The 15,889-nt window shown below is 53.1% G+C and overlaps 1 protein-coding gene across 1 annotated transcript in view; it reads left to right on the top strand.

Moving 5' to 3' along the window:
- Positions 1 to 15,889, top strand: part of LOC101550112 (mucin-16) — a 78,923-nt gene that overhangs the window by 15,235 nt on the left and 47,799 nt on the right. The window contains 8 exon segments of the mRNA XM_055124636.1: positions 1,719 to 1,880; positions 3,180 to 3,678; positions 5,090 to 5,203; positions 10,599 to 11,288; positions 13,442 to 13,566; positions 13,653 to 13,720; positions 13,793 to 13,884; positions 14,934 to 15,173. Coding sequence (XP_054980611.1) covers positions 1,719 to 1,880; positions 3,180 to 3,678; positions 5,090 to 5,203; positions 10,599 to 11,288; positions 13,442 to 13,566; positions 13,653 to 13,720; positions 13,793 to 13,884; positions 14,934 to 15,173 — 1,990 coding nt within the window.

Below are 15,889 nucleotides of genomic sequence, written 5' to 3'. Positions count from 1 at the left end.
CCCAGCCGACTACCTTGAGCACAGGGACAACCCCTGTCCTTTCAGTCCCCACTGAGACTTCATTTGAGACACTTGGGACAGATGTCACCACCCCCAGCATGACTATCACTGGCCCGGATCAGTCCTTGCCAGAATTTGTCACAGCATTCAGCACCACGTCCTCTAGCTCCACCAGCATGGTTAAACCTACAGAAACAACAGTCACCACCCACACAGGGACCCCTCACTCTACACTACAGGGAACATTTAGATCAGACACACCAACCACAATCCCCTCCACAGAGTCGGACTCAGCTGGGACTCAAGGTGCCACATCTTCAGGGATGTCCTCTCTCCTCAGCATGGTATCTGAGGGGGTATCACAAACGGAACCTTCCTCTCTGGTGGCTACATTCATGCCTTCCTCATCTACCATTGCCTCGCCTGCCCCACAGTCCTCCACAGTCCTTGGCACTCTCCCTCCTTCTGCCGGAAGTTCAGTGTCACCCATCACCCTTATGGTGGTTGAGAACACTAATGTGGCAGACAAGAGTCTAGGGGCTGGAACCACTTCACCTCCACTCCGTGGTTCAAGAAGTACCACGGAGTCGCTTGAATCTTCTGAAGTCACCACAGCGAGGGAGGTGACTCCTTTTTCCAGAATCACAGAGGGCACCAGTGTGGACACCACCAGTTCTGGATCTGAATCTCCTTCCTCACCTGATGCAGGTTACTCCCAAGCCACCTCTCCTGTGCTAACTCCTTCCACCCAAAGTCACAGTCCTGTCCCCACACCTGAGCCTGGCTCTCCCACATCTACAGGACTTGATGCTGCATCAACTTCCTCCCTAAGGAGCACCGAGGAGACCGTCACCTCCCAGCCGACTGGTGAGAACACAGACTCAGTTCCCGTCCTTTCTGGGCTTCCCACGGGGACTCCATCTGAGGCACTTGGTACAGATGTCACCCTCTCCAGCACGATCTCTATCTCTGCCGTGGCTCAGTCCACGCTGTCACCAGACATTGCCACAGGATCAAGCACTAGATTCTCTAGTTCCACTGTCCACGTTGAACCTACAGGAATGAACGACGTGACCCATGGAGGCATTAACTCGTCTCCTGCTGCCCCCTGGGTATCCACAGCCTCAGCTGTCACTTCAGACATGACCTCTGTCCTGAGCTCAGCCTCCAGAGGAGTGTCATGGACGGAGCCTCTCTCCCCCTGGACGGAAACCAGCACCGTCCCCTTCCTGTTGCCTGCCCTGACCTCACCTTCCAGAGTCTCCTCCCCTCTACCTGGAAGCAGCTCTTCCTCCTTACACACAAGTGTAGGCCCCCAAACCAGTGCTCATCCAATGTTGAGAACTACCGCGGTGGAGATGCCAGATGCTTCCAAAGCCACGACAGAGCATGGGCTGACTCACACCTCCCATGCCTCAGATGTCACCCAGGTGGACACTTCCAGCTCTCCATCAGATTCCTCAGTCCCATCTGGTCGAGTTCTCCCAAGAACTACGTCTCCAGGGGTCCCCTCTTCCACTGAAAGCCACATCACTCTTCCCACCCCCATTCCCGACTCTTCTAACATGACAAAGCTTGAGGCCACATCAACGGCCACCTTGAGTAGCACTGGGCTGACCAGCAATTCCCAGGAGACCACCGCCAACACTCACACCATCTCTGTCTCCCCTGATGTGCCCACTGGCACATTCGGGACACCTATCCGTGGCCTGACTCAGTCCACGATGTCCCCAATTATGCCCACGGAATTCAGCACCAGGCTTTCTCCTTCCTCTGATATGGCAAAACCTCCAGAAATGACCATCACTCCTGGCATGGGCTCCACTGGCTCTGCATCCCTGGGAACACTCAGTTCCGACATCTCAACCTCAAGCTCCTGGGTAGAGACATACTCGGCCGTGACTCAGGGTTTTCTGGTCTCAGAGCCAACCAGTGTCCCACCTGAGGTGACGCCATGGACGGACATTTCCTCTGTGGTGACTCGTACTTCGTCCTCTCCGTCGCCCTCATGGTCTTCCACTTTCCCGGGGGCTCATCCTTCCTCTGCTGCAGGCTTGATGTCGATCAGCCCCCTTGTCACAGCACAGAGCACAGATGCCTCAGACGCGAGTGTGGGACCCAGAACCAGTTCTCTTTCGACTTGGAGAATCCCCACTACAGAGACACTTGAGTCTTCCGAAGCCACCATGGATGTGTCCCAAACCACAGCCTCGGCCCATGTGGGGGCTATGAGTCCTGGGCCTCAGTCACATTCCTCATTCCCAGCCGGCCTGGAGTCCTCCATCACCACATCTTGGGGTGTCACTCCTTCTCCCCATGCTCATCCCACATCTGTGCCCAGCTTTTCTGAACCTACAAAACCTGAGTCCCTGAGCACTTCTGATGGAACGAGTTCATGGCAGCTGCCCAGCACAAACACGGACATCATCTCTGTCCCCACTGGACATCCCACTGTCACTCCCATGGAGACATTCGGGACGGAAGTCGCCTTCTCTAAGTGGCCATCCACCCCTGGCCCAACTGAACCCATGGGACCCAGCACCACGCTCTCGCCTGCCACTGTCTCTGTGGAACCTGCCGACATGACCACTCCTGCCCCCCCGGAGTCCACTGGCTCTACCACCTGGGGGACGCTGGGCTTGGCTCCTGAGACTCACTCACCACTAGCTTACACAGGCTCTCTCCTCGTCCATTCTTCTTCTCCATCCTCCGTGAGTCCAGAGACATCTGTGACTTTGGCAGAGACCCCTAGCTCTGGTCTTGCTTCACTCCAGACTCATGCTTCTGTCCCGACGTTGTTGGATTCCTCCAGTCCCACGCATGCTCCCTCAGTTTTGGACATGGGTATCACTTCGACCCCCCGCCCAGCCTCCTTTGGTACGACCCCAGCAGAGACAAAGCCCCTTCCCCATCGGACGACTCAGTCGAGCTCCCCACACATAATCGGGAGCTCCCAGACTGCCTCGCCCACATACCCACCATCATCTACTGCATCCCCCCATCATTTAAAGAGTCCTGGGTCGGATGTCCCCTCTTCTGAGATGATCCCCAGAACAGACCTACCTTCGTCCCCACCAGACACTGAAGCCATCACTGATGTCACCTCAGCCTTGGCTACTGGCTCTGCTTTGTCCACCTCCGACTCCAGCACTGTTTCAGAAAGTACTGCTCGACCTAAGGCAACTGTGTTGCCTTCCGTGATCCCTTCCATGGAAACACTGGCCACGGAGGCCAGGGAGACCATGGAGGCCACGGAGGCCACGGCTTCCCTCAACACCACCCCAATGCTGGGCATCAGCTCAGCAGCCTCCTCAGCTAATCCCCTTTCGTCCACGCAGTCAGGCCCTGGGGGTGCTCTGGAGTCCACCATTTCTGCGACCTGGCCTTCATCTGATTCCTCATCCTCGCCCACCTTCACTTCCGTGGACTCTTCTAGCAATTCAGCCCTCCAAAGCATTAGTTACTTTCCAACTACCCCACTTCCTGGAGGCACCAGCGTGGGGGCAGAGACCAGCTCCAAAGAAGGACCCTTGGACATGGCCAGCACTTTGCAGACGTGGCTCCCCACAGTACGGACCACTGGATCACCCAACCCAGTGACCAGAGAGACAGAGAGTGTTGACTCGGGAACCGGGACCAGAGCTACTCAAGTTCCTTCATATTCTACTCCACTGACAAGTAAGGAGCTAAACGCTTCTGCTCTTGGGGGCTCATAAGAAGCTTTTCTTTTTCTGTCCCCTGATCTCCCCCATGTCTGTGGACAATGCCTACAGGGAGGTAACTTGACCTCCTGTCAAATGTTTCCCCCTCCCCGCTCTCTTTTGTTGCTATGGCGCTGACTGGGGGTTCACACACGCACTTGGTCGTGAGGCTCGCCGGGGTCACAACTGCAGTGCTTACACACCTGCTGGGGGTGGGCTGGTGTTGCACTCTCTGCATGGTGGTGCTCCCACAGGGTCACTGTGGTGCTCACGCATAATGTTGTTGCATTGCTTGCTGGGGGCTGAGCACTTTCACTGGTGGAGCTTGGACACACACCTGGCTCTGTAGAGATCACGCTCTCAGAGCCACTAATGCTTGTACGTGGCACCAGGGAGCAAGTTCAGGCTCACGCTTGCCTGGTGGGGAGCTTTTAGCCACCGACTGAACTGGCACCCCCCATCGGTTTGGTTTGGTGGGTATGCACTAAAATTAGATGCATGGATGACCACACACTCGAATCCGTGGGCTTAGTGGTGGCATCACTCGAGGTTTGGTAAGCGAGTGGGGTGTGGGATTCCAAGGAGGGTTAAGTGTGATTGGAAGGATGCAAGAATAAAAGGGATGAAGGGATGCAAGAAAGAAGAAAGGAGGCATGTATAGGCAGAGGGGGCCTGGGGTGGGTGTGAGTGGATGGTAAGGAGATTCAAAGAAAGGATTGAAGAAAGTGTTTGAGGCACTGAAGTGATAGTACAGGAGGAACGGCACTTGCCTTGCACACAGCTGGCCTGGGTTCAATCCCCAACACCCCTGAGCCTGCTGGTAGTGATCCCTAAGCACAGAGCCAGGAGTAAGGCCTGAGCATAGTCAGGTGTGACTCCCCTCCCCCCAAAAAAAGCAAACACCAAACATTTGGGAAGGAAAGGAAAAAGGAAAAATGTCAATGTTGCAAAGATTTGTTTAAAGAGTGTTGAACGAGAAATGGTAGAGGGGTCAGAGCGATAGTACAGCAGGGAGTACTTGCCTTTCATGCGGCCAACCCAGATTTGATCTCCAGCATCCCGTATGGTCCTCTGAGCACTGCCAGGAGTAATTCCTGAGTGTAGAGCCAGAAGTAAGCCCTGAGCATCTCCAGGTGCGACCCCCCCAAAAAAAAATAAGGTAGAAGGTAGAGTGGGAGAGTTTGGGAGACGTGGGGATGAATGGAAGGAAAGCCAGAAGACTTAGTGGACAGACGAATCTGTGGAAAATGTGGTCATTTAGCACATGTCAGCTGTCTTCACTGCATAGAGGTGGACTTGAGAGGGTTGAGCTGTTCCATTGACTGGATCCATTTCAACAGTGTTTACCTGCTGGCAGCAGTAAATGACTTTCATTGTCTTCCCCACAGGGACCGATGGTGTTGTGGAACGCATCACACAGACACCTCATGCAACAGGACCTGGAGGCACGTCTGAGTCAGTCCCACCTTCCCTGGCATCCACACCATCAGCCACTCTCAGCGGTATGTTCACAGCAGCTCACTGTCTTATCTCCTTTCTGGAGAGAGGAACAATTCTGTTTCCTTTCAAGGAAGCCTGAGGTGGGTCTGTCCTGGGCTTCTCTGGGTTTGCTGGTTCTTTCTTACCCAGTGAGCATCCATACTTGATAACATGTTGAGTTCAAGGTTGGACACGCCCAATTCATAGATCCAACCCAGCCAGCCAGAATAGTCTAGTGATGCTTGTTAAGAGCTTGCTCAGGGGCTGGAGCAATAGCACAGCGGTTAGGGCATTTGCCTTGTACCTGGCTGACTCAGATTCCATTCCCAGCATCTCATATGGTCCCCTAAGCACCGCCAGGAGTAATTCCTGAGTGTAAAGCCAGGAGTAACCCCTGTGCATCGCCAGATATGACCCCCCCCCCAAAAAAAAAGAGCTTCCTCACTGTTAGAGGTGGCACTGAAAACTGGGAATAGGGTTAAAAAATACTTGGCTGTGATACTCTTTGAGTACCAAATTAGGAGAAGACAGTCATAGGGAAACAGTAATGAAGGAATGAAATAATTGATGCAAAAAAACCACCACATTTAAAACATAGACAATGAACCTACATTTGATTTCAACTGTAGAAGTATAGAGAGGAAGTTGTCTTATTTTTATTTGACCATTTGGGGTTTACAATAGCTTCCATATTACTGCTTTATACTTGCACTGCTACTACACTATTGTCCCCACTGGTGTCACAAATCCCACACCTATTGTCCCTTTCACTGCCTCCTTCCCACCTTGTCACCAGAGAAAACTATTCAGTTGTTTCTTCCTCAGGGTTTATTTCTATTGGGGACTATCCCATCCACAAACGAATGAAATCTTTTGGGGATTGGTTCCTAATTCCTTCTGGGTCACATCACTTAGCAGGATGCCCTCCAGTTTCATCCGGACGGTAGCAAATTACACGAGTCTTTTTTTTTTTTTTTGAAGTAAATAGATTTTACTCAGAGGTTTCTGAGGGAAGGAGGAAGGGATAAGTGGGAGAGAGAATAGTAAGAATAATGCGCTCAAGAGAGAACGCGGGGACACGAGTCTTTTCTTATCGCTGAATTGTAGGCTGGCATGTAGTGAGACCAACAGTTTCGTGAATCTACTCATCAGCTGATGGATGCTTGGGTGGCTTCTGACAGACTGTGGCTGTTGGGAAGAAGGCCGTGGTGAACAAAGGGGACCACGTGTCCTTTAGTGGATTAAGGCTCTAGAGTTCTTGGGGTCAATGCCCAGGAATCGTGGGATCAGATGGAAGTTCTATTTCTAATTTCCTGGGATGTCTCCACACAGAACCGGGATGTATATCTCACCAGGTTTATGAAAAAATGTTCATGGTCATTGATTACCATGATGAATGTGGAGCCACCTTTTTCCCACATTGCCACCAATGCCGGTAGTTTCATCCTTTATGATGAAGCCCATTCTCACTGGTGTGAGATATCTCGTTGTCATTTGGAGGGCTGCTGTGTCTTGGGGGTCACACTCAGCAGTTCCTAGGGAGTATTCCTGGCTCTGCACTCAGGAAATCACTCCTCGTGGACTACGGGGACTGTTATGGGATGCCCAGGATCAAACCTAAGTCAGCTTCAAGCAAGGCAAATACCCTACCCACTGGACAACCTCTCCAATTCCTATCTCATTGTCAGATTTCCTCTGACAATCCTCAATAATTAGTGATGGTGAACAATCTTTCATAAGTCTGGTGGCCATCTCTATTTCCTCATAGGAAGTAATGCCTGTTCTGTTCATCTCTTCTCTCTGGGGGTACTTTGCTTAGATATTTTTTCCCTCTTGCTTTTGTTTTTGTTACCCAGCTTTGTGAATGCCATGTTTATGTTGAAGATAAGCCCTTTGTTAGGAAATCACAATTGAACTGGATTTGGAAAGTTTGCCAGGAAGTAGTAATAATCTTCACATTGTAGAAATAGTAGCAACAGTAAGAATAATTGGGAGGAGGTGACTGAGGTAGTAACAGTAGTAATAGCAGTAAGAGTAGTAATAGTAATTGCAGTAATAGTGGGCATAGTCATAATCACAGTAATAGGTAGTGATCACAGCAATAGTAGTAATAGTAGTAATCACAATAATAGTAGTGATCACAGTAATAGTAGTAATTACAGTAATGATAGTAATTGCAGTAATAGTAGTGATCACAGTAGTAGTAATAGTAGTAATCACACTAATTGTAGTAATCAAAGTAACAGTAATAGTAATAAGCACAGTAATAGTGGTAGGTGATAAAGTAACCTTGTAAGGGATGGAAAATGTCATCATCATTTCTTTGTCTGACATAAAACAACTCAAGCACAAAAGAGATCTTTCTTCCTAGGGCTGTAACTTTTTTTAAAAATTTTTATTAGTGAATCGCCAAGAGGTACAGTTACAAACTTATGAACTTTCATGTTTGCATTTTGTTTACATCCCTCCACCAGTGCCCATTCTCCTCCACAAATGTTCCCAGTATCCCTCCCACTACCCCCACCCCAACCCCCACCACCCCACCCTGCCTCTGCAGCAGGGCATTCCCTTTTGTTCTCTCTCCTGTTGGATGTTGTAGTTTGCAATAGAGGTATTAAGTGGCCATCATGTTTGGTCTATAGTATACTTTTGGCACGCAGCTTTTAACCTGCGTGGGTCCTCCCAACATTCTCTACTAGGTGTTCCCTTCTCTATCTCTGCTGCCTTTTCCCCCAGCATGTGAGGCCAGTTTCCAAGCTGTGGGGCAGACCTCCTGGTTCTTATCTCTACTACTCTTGGGTGTTAGTCTCCCATTATGCTACTTTATATTCCACATATGAGTGCGATCTTTCTATGTCTGACTCTTTCTTTCTGACTAACTTCTTGCCAGTCCAATACACAGTAATGGTCCACATTGTATGTCCTTTGTATAATTACTAACAGGACAGCCGACAGGGGGCACAGAGAAGGATGAGAGCATGGGCCCAGCCCTGAAGACCACCCCGACCACCTCACTGCTTCCCACGGCCTCTCTTTCCCTTCTGGGGACACCGACTCCCTGGGCCACATCAGATGAGACAGACCACACGAGATCTCCAGGAATCAGCACCCCAAAACCAGATGTTCCTTCTCAGGCCACAGAGACGCTAGACTCGGTGTTTACCAGGCCTGGGACGGACTCGAGCACGGACACACCAGGGACCACCCCAGTTCTTTCCTACGAACAATCAGAGACTGCATCCTCCCCGACCCCAGGTGCTGGGACTGAGACCCACATCACCGAGATGAGTGTGGGCTCAGTCACCCATCCTGGGACACCCAGAAGTTCGTCCCCACAAATGCCACCTCCCTCCCGTGGGGTTCCAGAGCTTGTGACCGCATCGGAGAGCAGTTCTAGAGCAGACGGGGGCCCAACTGTTCACACAGTGACCCTGGAAACTGCACGGGTCACCACCGACATCACATCTGGGGCAGGGGATCTGGGTACCACGTCCCTCCTGGGGATGAATGCGTCCCGCAAGCCGGAGCTAGAAGCCTCACCAGTCACCCACCCTGGGGTGGCAGCCAGTTCTGTGGCCCCAATTTGGACTACCTCCCCCGAGGGGCCGGAGCCTACAATTCCGTGGACCCCCTCCTCTCACACAACGGATGCCCTCAGCACATCAGACACATCCCCACATGTCACACTCCCAGTGGTTACGAGTTCTGGGACTGAAGCCGAGTCGCCTTCTCCAACTTGGCGTGACCCAGCCGCAAACATCTCCTCGGCCACGTCTCCCACAGAGCTCAGCTCCCCACATCCCAGGACAACCACCACAGGGCCCCGTGATGAGTCGGGCGTGACACTTTCCGTGGCCTCCAGCCTTGAGACAGAAACGGGCTCATCCACTGTTCCGACCACCTACATCTCCCCCCATGCACCCGGAGCCTGGACCTCACCAGCCACTCGTCCTGGGGTGGACACCCACACGGTCACCCCCATCCCCACGCAGTCCCTCTCTCCTGCCACACCAGCCACCACAGCCTCGTGGTTCACCCATTCCAGAGCACCTGCCAGTTGGGCGCCGACCACATCCATGGCTTCTCCCAGCGGGGCCGGCGGGGAAGTGCCCCTGGTGACCAGTTCTGGGGTGAAGGTCAGCCCAACTCACCCAACTCTGCCACTGTCAAACTCCCCCCTCGCCACCGTGGCTGGAGCCACACATTCTGGGGGCACCCAGACTGGGACTATCCTTCTCACCATCTCCCCCAGTGCAGAGATGAGCACAGGGTCCCCGGAGGCCTCCCACAGTGCCCCCTCGACACCCCCCACCCCCAGCGTGGAAGCTGGTTCCTCTGCTCCGGCCACACCAGGGCTGTTCACCTCACGAGTGCCCATTTCTGAGACACAGACCAGCACCGCCTTCCCGGCCCTGGGTGGTTCCACCTCTGAGCTGCACCCCACAGTTTCCGGGGCTCCCCATCCCAGCGCTATGGTCTCAGCTCAGACAGACTCCAGTCTGGAGCCAGAGAGCACAGTCTCTTGGACCACAGATGCTGCAGAGACAGAGGCAAGAGCGCCGGGGGCAACCCCCACGCTGTCCCAGGATCAATCACCCACTGGATCAGTCACCAGCCTGGCTGCCCCAGCTTCCACTTGGCCACCCTATGTCCCAGAAACGGAGAGTTCAGGGGCCACGATTCCCAGCTCCGTGGCTGAGGTGGGCACCACCGCCCCACCTCTGACGCTCTCCACAGGCCCCAGCGAGAGCCCGGTCTCCGGGGAGCCCCATTCTGAGTCAGAAACCTGGGCTGCCCCGACACAGAGGCTAACCCCAGTGGAGCCACATGGCACAATCTCAGGGCCCACCCGAGTTGCCGAGGGCAGCCCCCCGGTCCTTACCCACAGCACCCTCCCAAATGAAGTGGACACCACCCCTGCCTTCCCCACCAGCCCAGGGACAGAGGCCAGCTCCACATTCCTGACACCAACGGCTACCCCGGGCGAACCACAGAGCGTGACCTCGCATGTGGCTAGTTCCAGGACCGAGACAGGGGCTGCTAGTCCAACTCAGACCGTGGTTCCCAGCCAACCAGCTTCGTCTACACCTCCTGAGGCTCAGATGACATCGACTGTCCCCGCTCCGACCAGTGGGCCAGTGGTCTTATCCACTCCCAGGGCGGGGGTCAGCATCCCCTTCTGGACTCCAACAGATGAGACCACCTCCTCCTGGGTGACCCATCCAGGCACCGGACACAGTTCAGCTGCCCCAACCCCAACGGTCTCCACTGGAGAGCCTGAACTCAGAAGCGTGTGGACCACGCAGGCTGTAGCGTCCTCTTCACTTCCCTCCCGCCCTGAAGCCGGGTCAACTGCCCCAACGGTGGCCTCCCAGGCCCCTGGTTCGCTGACACCGACTCCGGCTCCTGGGAAACCAGAGACCACGGGGCTTACTGAGACAAGCACCCATGTCCCGACTTCCACGGTTTTTCCTCCTGTCCCAGAGGCCACGTCCAGCTCGCTGATCCCCCGACCCGAGCTGGACACCAGCTCAGCTCCTGTGGCCCAGACCGAGACCCATGGCCTTCCAGAAACAGCATCATCTGCCACCGTCCCCGTCACCCCTGGGACCAGCAGTAGCCACGGAGGGTCAATGGCCTCACCAGGCCTCTTTCCACAAACGTCCTCACCCCCCACCAGCCCTGCCACGGCCCTGTCCACGGCTCCCTCAACTTCCTCCCTCTCGCCCAGCAGTACAAGTCCCTCCTCTCTGTCCACCTCCTCGGATGTCCTCAGCCCCACCAGTGTCCCCTCAGCCACAAGCCAGGAGCCACCTCCCATGGACACCTCCTGGAGTTCCCGCCCCCCAGCCCCTGTGACTTCAGTCGGACCCCCGGCAGTGTCCCAGACTGTCACAAGGGATATTATGACCTGGGGGCCATCACAGAGCCCCACCACCCCCAAAAAGAGTCAGGGGGAAGGATTGAGCCTGACCCCTGGACTGGGAACCACCACACCCGAGACCACGCATGTAGCTGCCACGGAATCGAGCTTCCTCGTCACCGTCAGCGCCCCGGACACTCCCGAGAGCTCTACCCTGGCGTCTGGGAGCTTGGCCCCAGAAACAAGTAAGGCTTTGCTTTTTCTCGGTTCTTTGCTGTAGTCAGAGCATGGGCGGGGGGAGCAGAGGCATCTGATGGCTATTTTTAGCATTTTCAAAGAATTGGTGCATGGGGCATTGATGATGTTCAGAGTGCCATGAATTAATTGCCACTGTCTCCTAAAATAATTGGGCGGGGAGGAGCTAAGCCACACCTGTCAGTGTTCAGGGGCTGTGGCTGACCCCTGGTGGTGCTTGGGAACCCCAGGGAGAGTCAGGCATTGAATTGGGATTGGCCACATGCAAGGCAAGTGCCTTCACCCTGGGCTCTCTCTCTCCTGTCACCCCCAAATTTAAGAGCTGTGAGACCATTACACTCTCACCCCACACACACACCTTCCTTACTCCCTGGTCACCTGACCTACCTCATGTGTCTGTGAATCTGCCCATTACAGTCATGGAGTGGATTCGCACTGCCTAACCTGTATGAGCACACACATGTGCCTTATTCCATTTACCATAATGTCTTTCTTTTTTCAGGTTTTTAAAATACTTATATATTTTTTGGAAGTTAGCATGTGAATAGGAAATGGAAAAAAGAAGCAGAGAACAGTCATACACAATTACACGCAGTTATGTCTGACATGTCCTTCTAGGTCCTATTTACCTACACACCTAAACATCCATTATGTTATTAAGATCATATGTTTATGTATCGTGCTTCTTTATATACCATGAATATTTATCATTTCAAAGTCTCAAAGCTATAGAGTACTTGATAAACAAAAATACCCAACACTAACTGGAAGGAAAAAATTTTATCCAGCATTTCTTGGCAATGAAAATTTCTTTTTTTTTTTAGTTTATTATTTTTTTTTATTAGTGAATCGCCATCAGGGTACAGTTACAGATTTACACATTTTCGTGCTTGTGTTTCTGTCATACAATGTTCAAGAACCCATCCCTCCACCATTGCCCATTCTCCACCACTGATGAACCCAGTATCCCTCCCACCCCCCAATCCCATCCCCCCCACCCCCGACAATGAAAATTTCTTAAAAGACAAAAATGGCAGCAAAGCCTCTAGATAAATATATTGGCATAGTTACAATTAAAATAGCACATTCCCTATAATAGGGAATAAAAATGTTCAAGTGAAAATGAGATAAATTAACCCAGTAACAAAGTATAAGCTTCTACTAACATTTTACTAGAATGAGTGGATAATTCACTACCGTAATGTCTTTAAGACTCGCCCATGTTGCAGATGTTGGAACTTCCTTCTATGTGGATGGACGGATAATAATTTCATTGTCTGGGTTGCTCAGGCAGGGATGTGTCTCAGCAGCAGGGTGCTGGCCTTGCCTGACTGAAGCCCTGGGTTCAATCCCCAGCTCCAGGAGGAAAAATCGTTTTTATTCCCATTCTAGGCCTTTACCTATTTCTCTCCATCTATCTGGGGAGTCTGGGGCTGGCCAAGTGGACCTTCCAAATGCTCTTTTGAATTATGCTGCTGCATACAAGTGTCTATTGGGAGGCGACGTCTCTCATTCTTGAAGGTGTATAAGCCTAGAAAAGAATCTGCTGGACTGTAGAGTCAGTTCATTTCCTGGGAGACATCTCATAAAGCAGGTCTAAGGGCAGAAACATGGAGGCTGAAGCAATAACATAGCCAGTCAACTGCCTTGCATGTGGCTGACCCTAGTTTGGTCCCTGGAATCCCATAGGGTCCTCTGAGCACAGAGGAGTAAATTTTGAGCACAGAGCCAGGAGTAATCCCAAAGCACCGCCAGGTGTGTCCCCAAAGAACAACACCCCCCCAAAAAAATATGTTAGGCTGGAGTGTAGTACAGCAGGGATGGCTCTTGCCTTGCACACAGCTGATCTGGGTTTGACCCCCTCCAGCACCCCAGAGGGTCCCCAAGCCCTTCCAGGAGTGATCCCTGAGCACAGAGCCACAAGTCAACCCAGAGCACTGCCAAGTGGGCCCAAAACACGAACAAACCAAATCACCATATCAGGCACATCTCAGGGACCCTGGCAGGGCTGGGGGTTAACCTAGGTGGTAGGAGGCTTCCGGAGAGCCATAGACAAGGGCCATCTGACCAGACCCTAACACAGTGCTGCAGGTCCTGGGTGGGGGGGGCCCAGGGCTGACTCCACACTGGCTCCTCTTTGCAGCTGCGGTTTCCTCCTTGATGCTTTTCACCGTCAACTTCACCATCACCAACCTGCGCTACAGGGACGACATGGGGAACTCCGGCTCGTCGATCTTCAAGGCCACCGAGAGATCCCTGCAGGGCCTGGTGAGCCCCCCACACCCCCAGCCCTGCCCCCTGCCCCAGCCTGGCTTCCAGGGCCCCCAGCTCACCGGCCTCTCCTTGTTCCCCAGCTGGGGTCTCTGTTGAAGAACAGCAGCGTCGGGCCTCTCTACGAAAGCTGCCAACTCACCTGGCTCAGGTGAGATGGGCCCCCCCCACCAAGCATCACCCCAGACTCCGCTCACATTGTGCATTAGCCTGTGAGTCTCAGCTCCTTGGAGCAGAGCAGACCCAAGGGCCTGATGTGGAAACTCGTGCTGGCTGTGTGGCCGGGGGAAAGCCGCACAACCTCTCTGTTCTCTGGTGACGAGTTGACTGTAAAGGGAGAGAGAGACTCTAGACTCTTGGAACCCTAGACTCCAGAGGGTCCAGTCCCTGGGCACTTCTCAGTTTGGGGGATCAAGGCTACAGAGACTCAGCAGGTAGGAGGCCCGGGTTCGAACCCCAGCCCCTCACGAGCTCCAAACCAAGACAAGCACAAAGGGAGGGCTGGTTTTGCACCCGCCAGTGCAGCATCTCTGCCAGGGGTGTCCCCAGAGTTCCCAAACTGCTTCCTCTCACCAGCTGGAGGACCAGCGTGGGACACTGGAGCTCCGATAGTGCAGCCTGAACAAAGTTCGGGACTTGACCCTAGGACATCTACACTGGGCGGAAGGGAAACAAAATGCAAATACTGCGTTCGTTTGGGCACATTAGATTGCAGTTTCCTGTGGTGGTTGTTTGGGGGCTGTACCTCCAACCCCACCTTTTAAAAAAAATTTATTTGGGGTTTTCGGGGGTTGAGGGTGGGGTGCACACCTGGCAGTGCTCAGGGATCATTCCCAGCAGGGCTCAAGGGACCATCAGTGATGCCGGGATCGAACCCAGGTAGACTGTGTGCAAGACAAGCACCTTTCCCGCTGTCCAATAGCGCTGGCCCAGCCCCACCCTTTACATTCCTTTTTTTTTTTTTTTTGCTTTTTGGGTCACACCCAGCGATGCTCAGGGGTTACACCTGGCTCTGCGCTCAGGGGTTACTCATGGCTCTGCGCTCAGGAATTACTCCTGGCAGTGCTTGGGGACCATATGGAATGTCGGGGACTGAACCCAAGTCAGCTGCGTGCCAGGCAAACGCCCTCCCCGCTGTGCTATCGCTCCAGCCCCGCTCTCTACATACTTAAAGAAGCACTGTCCAGGGGCTGTGCGGGTTTGCTCGAAGGCCTGAGTGCCAGCTTTACATGTGAGAAGTCTGGGTTCCACCCCGGCCCCATGGGATCCCCCAGCACCACCAGGATGACCCTCCAGCTCGGCACCGGAAGTAATTCCTGAGCGCTGCTGGGTGTGGCCCAGACTCCACCACCGCTAACATCCAGGGAAGCAATGGAAGGAGTGTTCTCTGGGGTCTGCCGGTCGCCAATGCGCCTTCCCTGTGCTCCCCAGGCCTGAGAAGGAGGGAGCAGTTACCGGAGTCGATGTCGTCTGTAGCTACCAGCCGGGCCCCCCGGGGTTCAGGCTGGACCGAGAACGTCTATACTGGGAGCTGAGCCAGCAAACACAGGACGCTACCCACCTGGGCCCCTACACTCTGGACAGGAGCAGTCTCTGTGTCAACGGTGAGCAGCTCTGTGACCCCTGCCCCCCTCCCAGCTTCCCCCAATGCCTTTCCAATGTCTCTGCGTCCGTTCACGTGGAGTGTTAGTTCTCTCTCTTCAGAACCCCTTAAAAAAGAAAATAAGATCACACAGGGCTGGAGCACTAGTACAGAGGGGAAGACGCTGGCCTTGCACACAGTTGACCTGGATTTAACCCCCAGCACCTCATAGGGTTCCCCGGGCTGCACCAGGAGTCAGCCCTGAGCACAGAGCCAGAGTCAGCCCTGAGCACTGCTAGATGTGGCTGAAAGACAAATCAGAAATCTCAGGATGCTAGGGCCAGAGCAATAGGACAGCAGATTGGGCATTTGTCTTGCATGCAGCTGACCCAGGTTCAATCCTCAGCAGCCCATAGGGTTCCCCTGACACCTCTAGCAGAGCCAGAGCCAGGAGAAACCTCTGAGCATCGCCAGTATGACTCAAAAGGGAAAGAGAGAAAGAAAGAAAGAAAGAAAGAAAGAAAGAAAGAAAGAAAGAAAGAAAGAAAGAAAGAAAGAAAGAAAGAAAGAAAGAAAGAAAGAAAGAAAGAAAGAAAGAAAGAAAGAAAGAAAGAAAGAAGAAAGGAAGGAAGAAAGAAAGAGAGAGAAAGAAAGCAAGAAAGAGAAAGAAAGAAAGAAAGAAAGAAAGAAAGAAAGAAAGAAAGAAAGAAAGAAAGAAAGAAAGAAAGAAAGAAAGAA

The sequence above is a fragment of the Sorex araneus genome, chromosome 2 (genome assembly GCF_027595985.1).
Source record: "Sorex araneus isolate mSorAra2 chromosome 2, mSorAra2.pri, whole genome shotgun sequence".
Classification (NCBI taxonomy): Eukaryota; Metazoa; Chordata; class Mammalia; order Eulipotyphla; family Soricidae; genus Sorex; species Sorex araneus.
The sequence above is the reverse complement of the archived record's forward strand: the minus strand, read 5'-3'. Positions and strand labels throughout refer to the sequence as shown.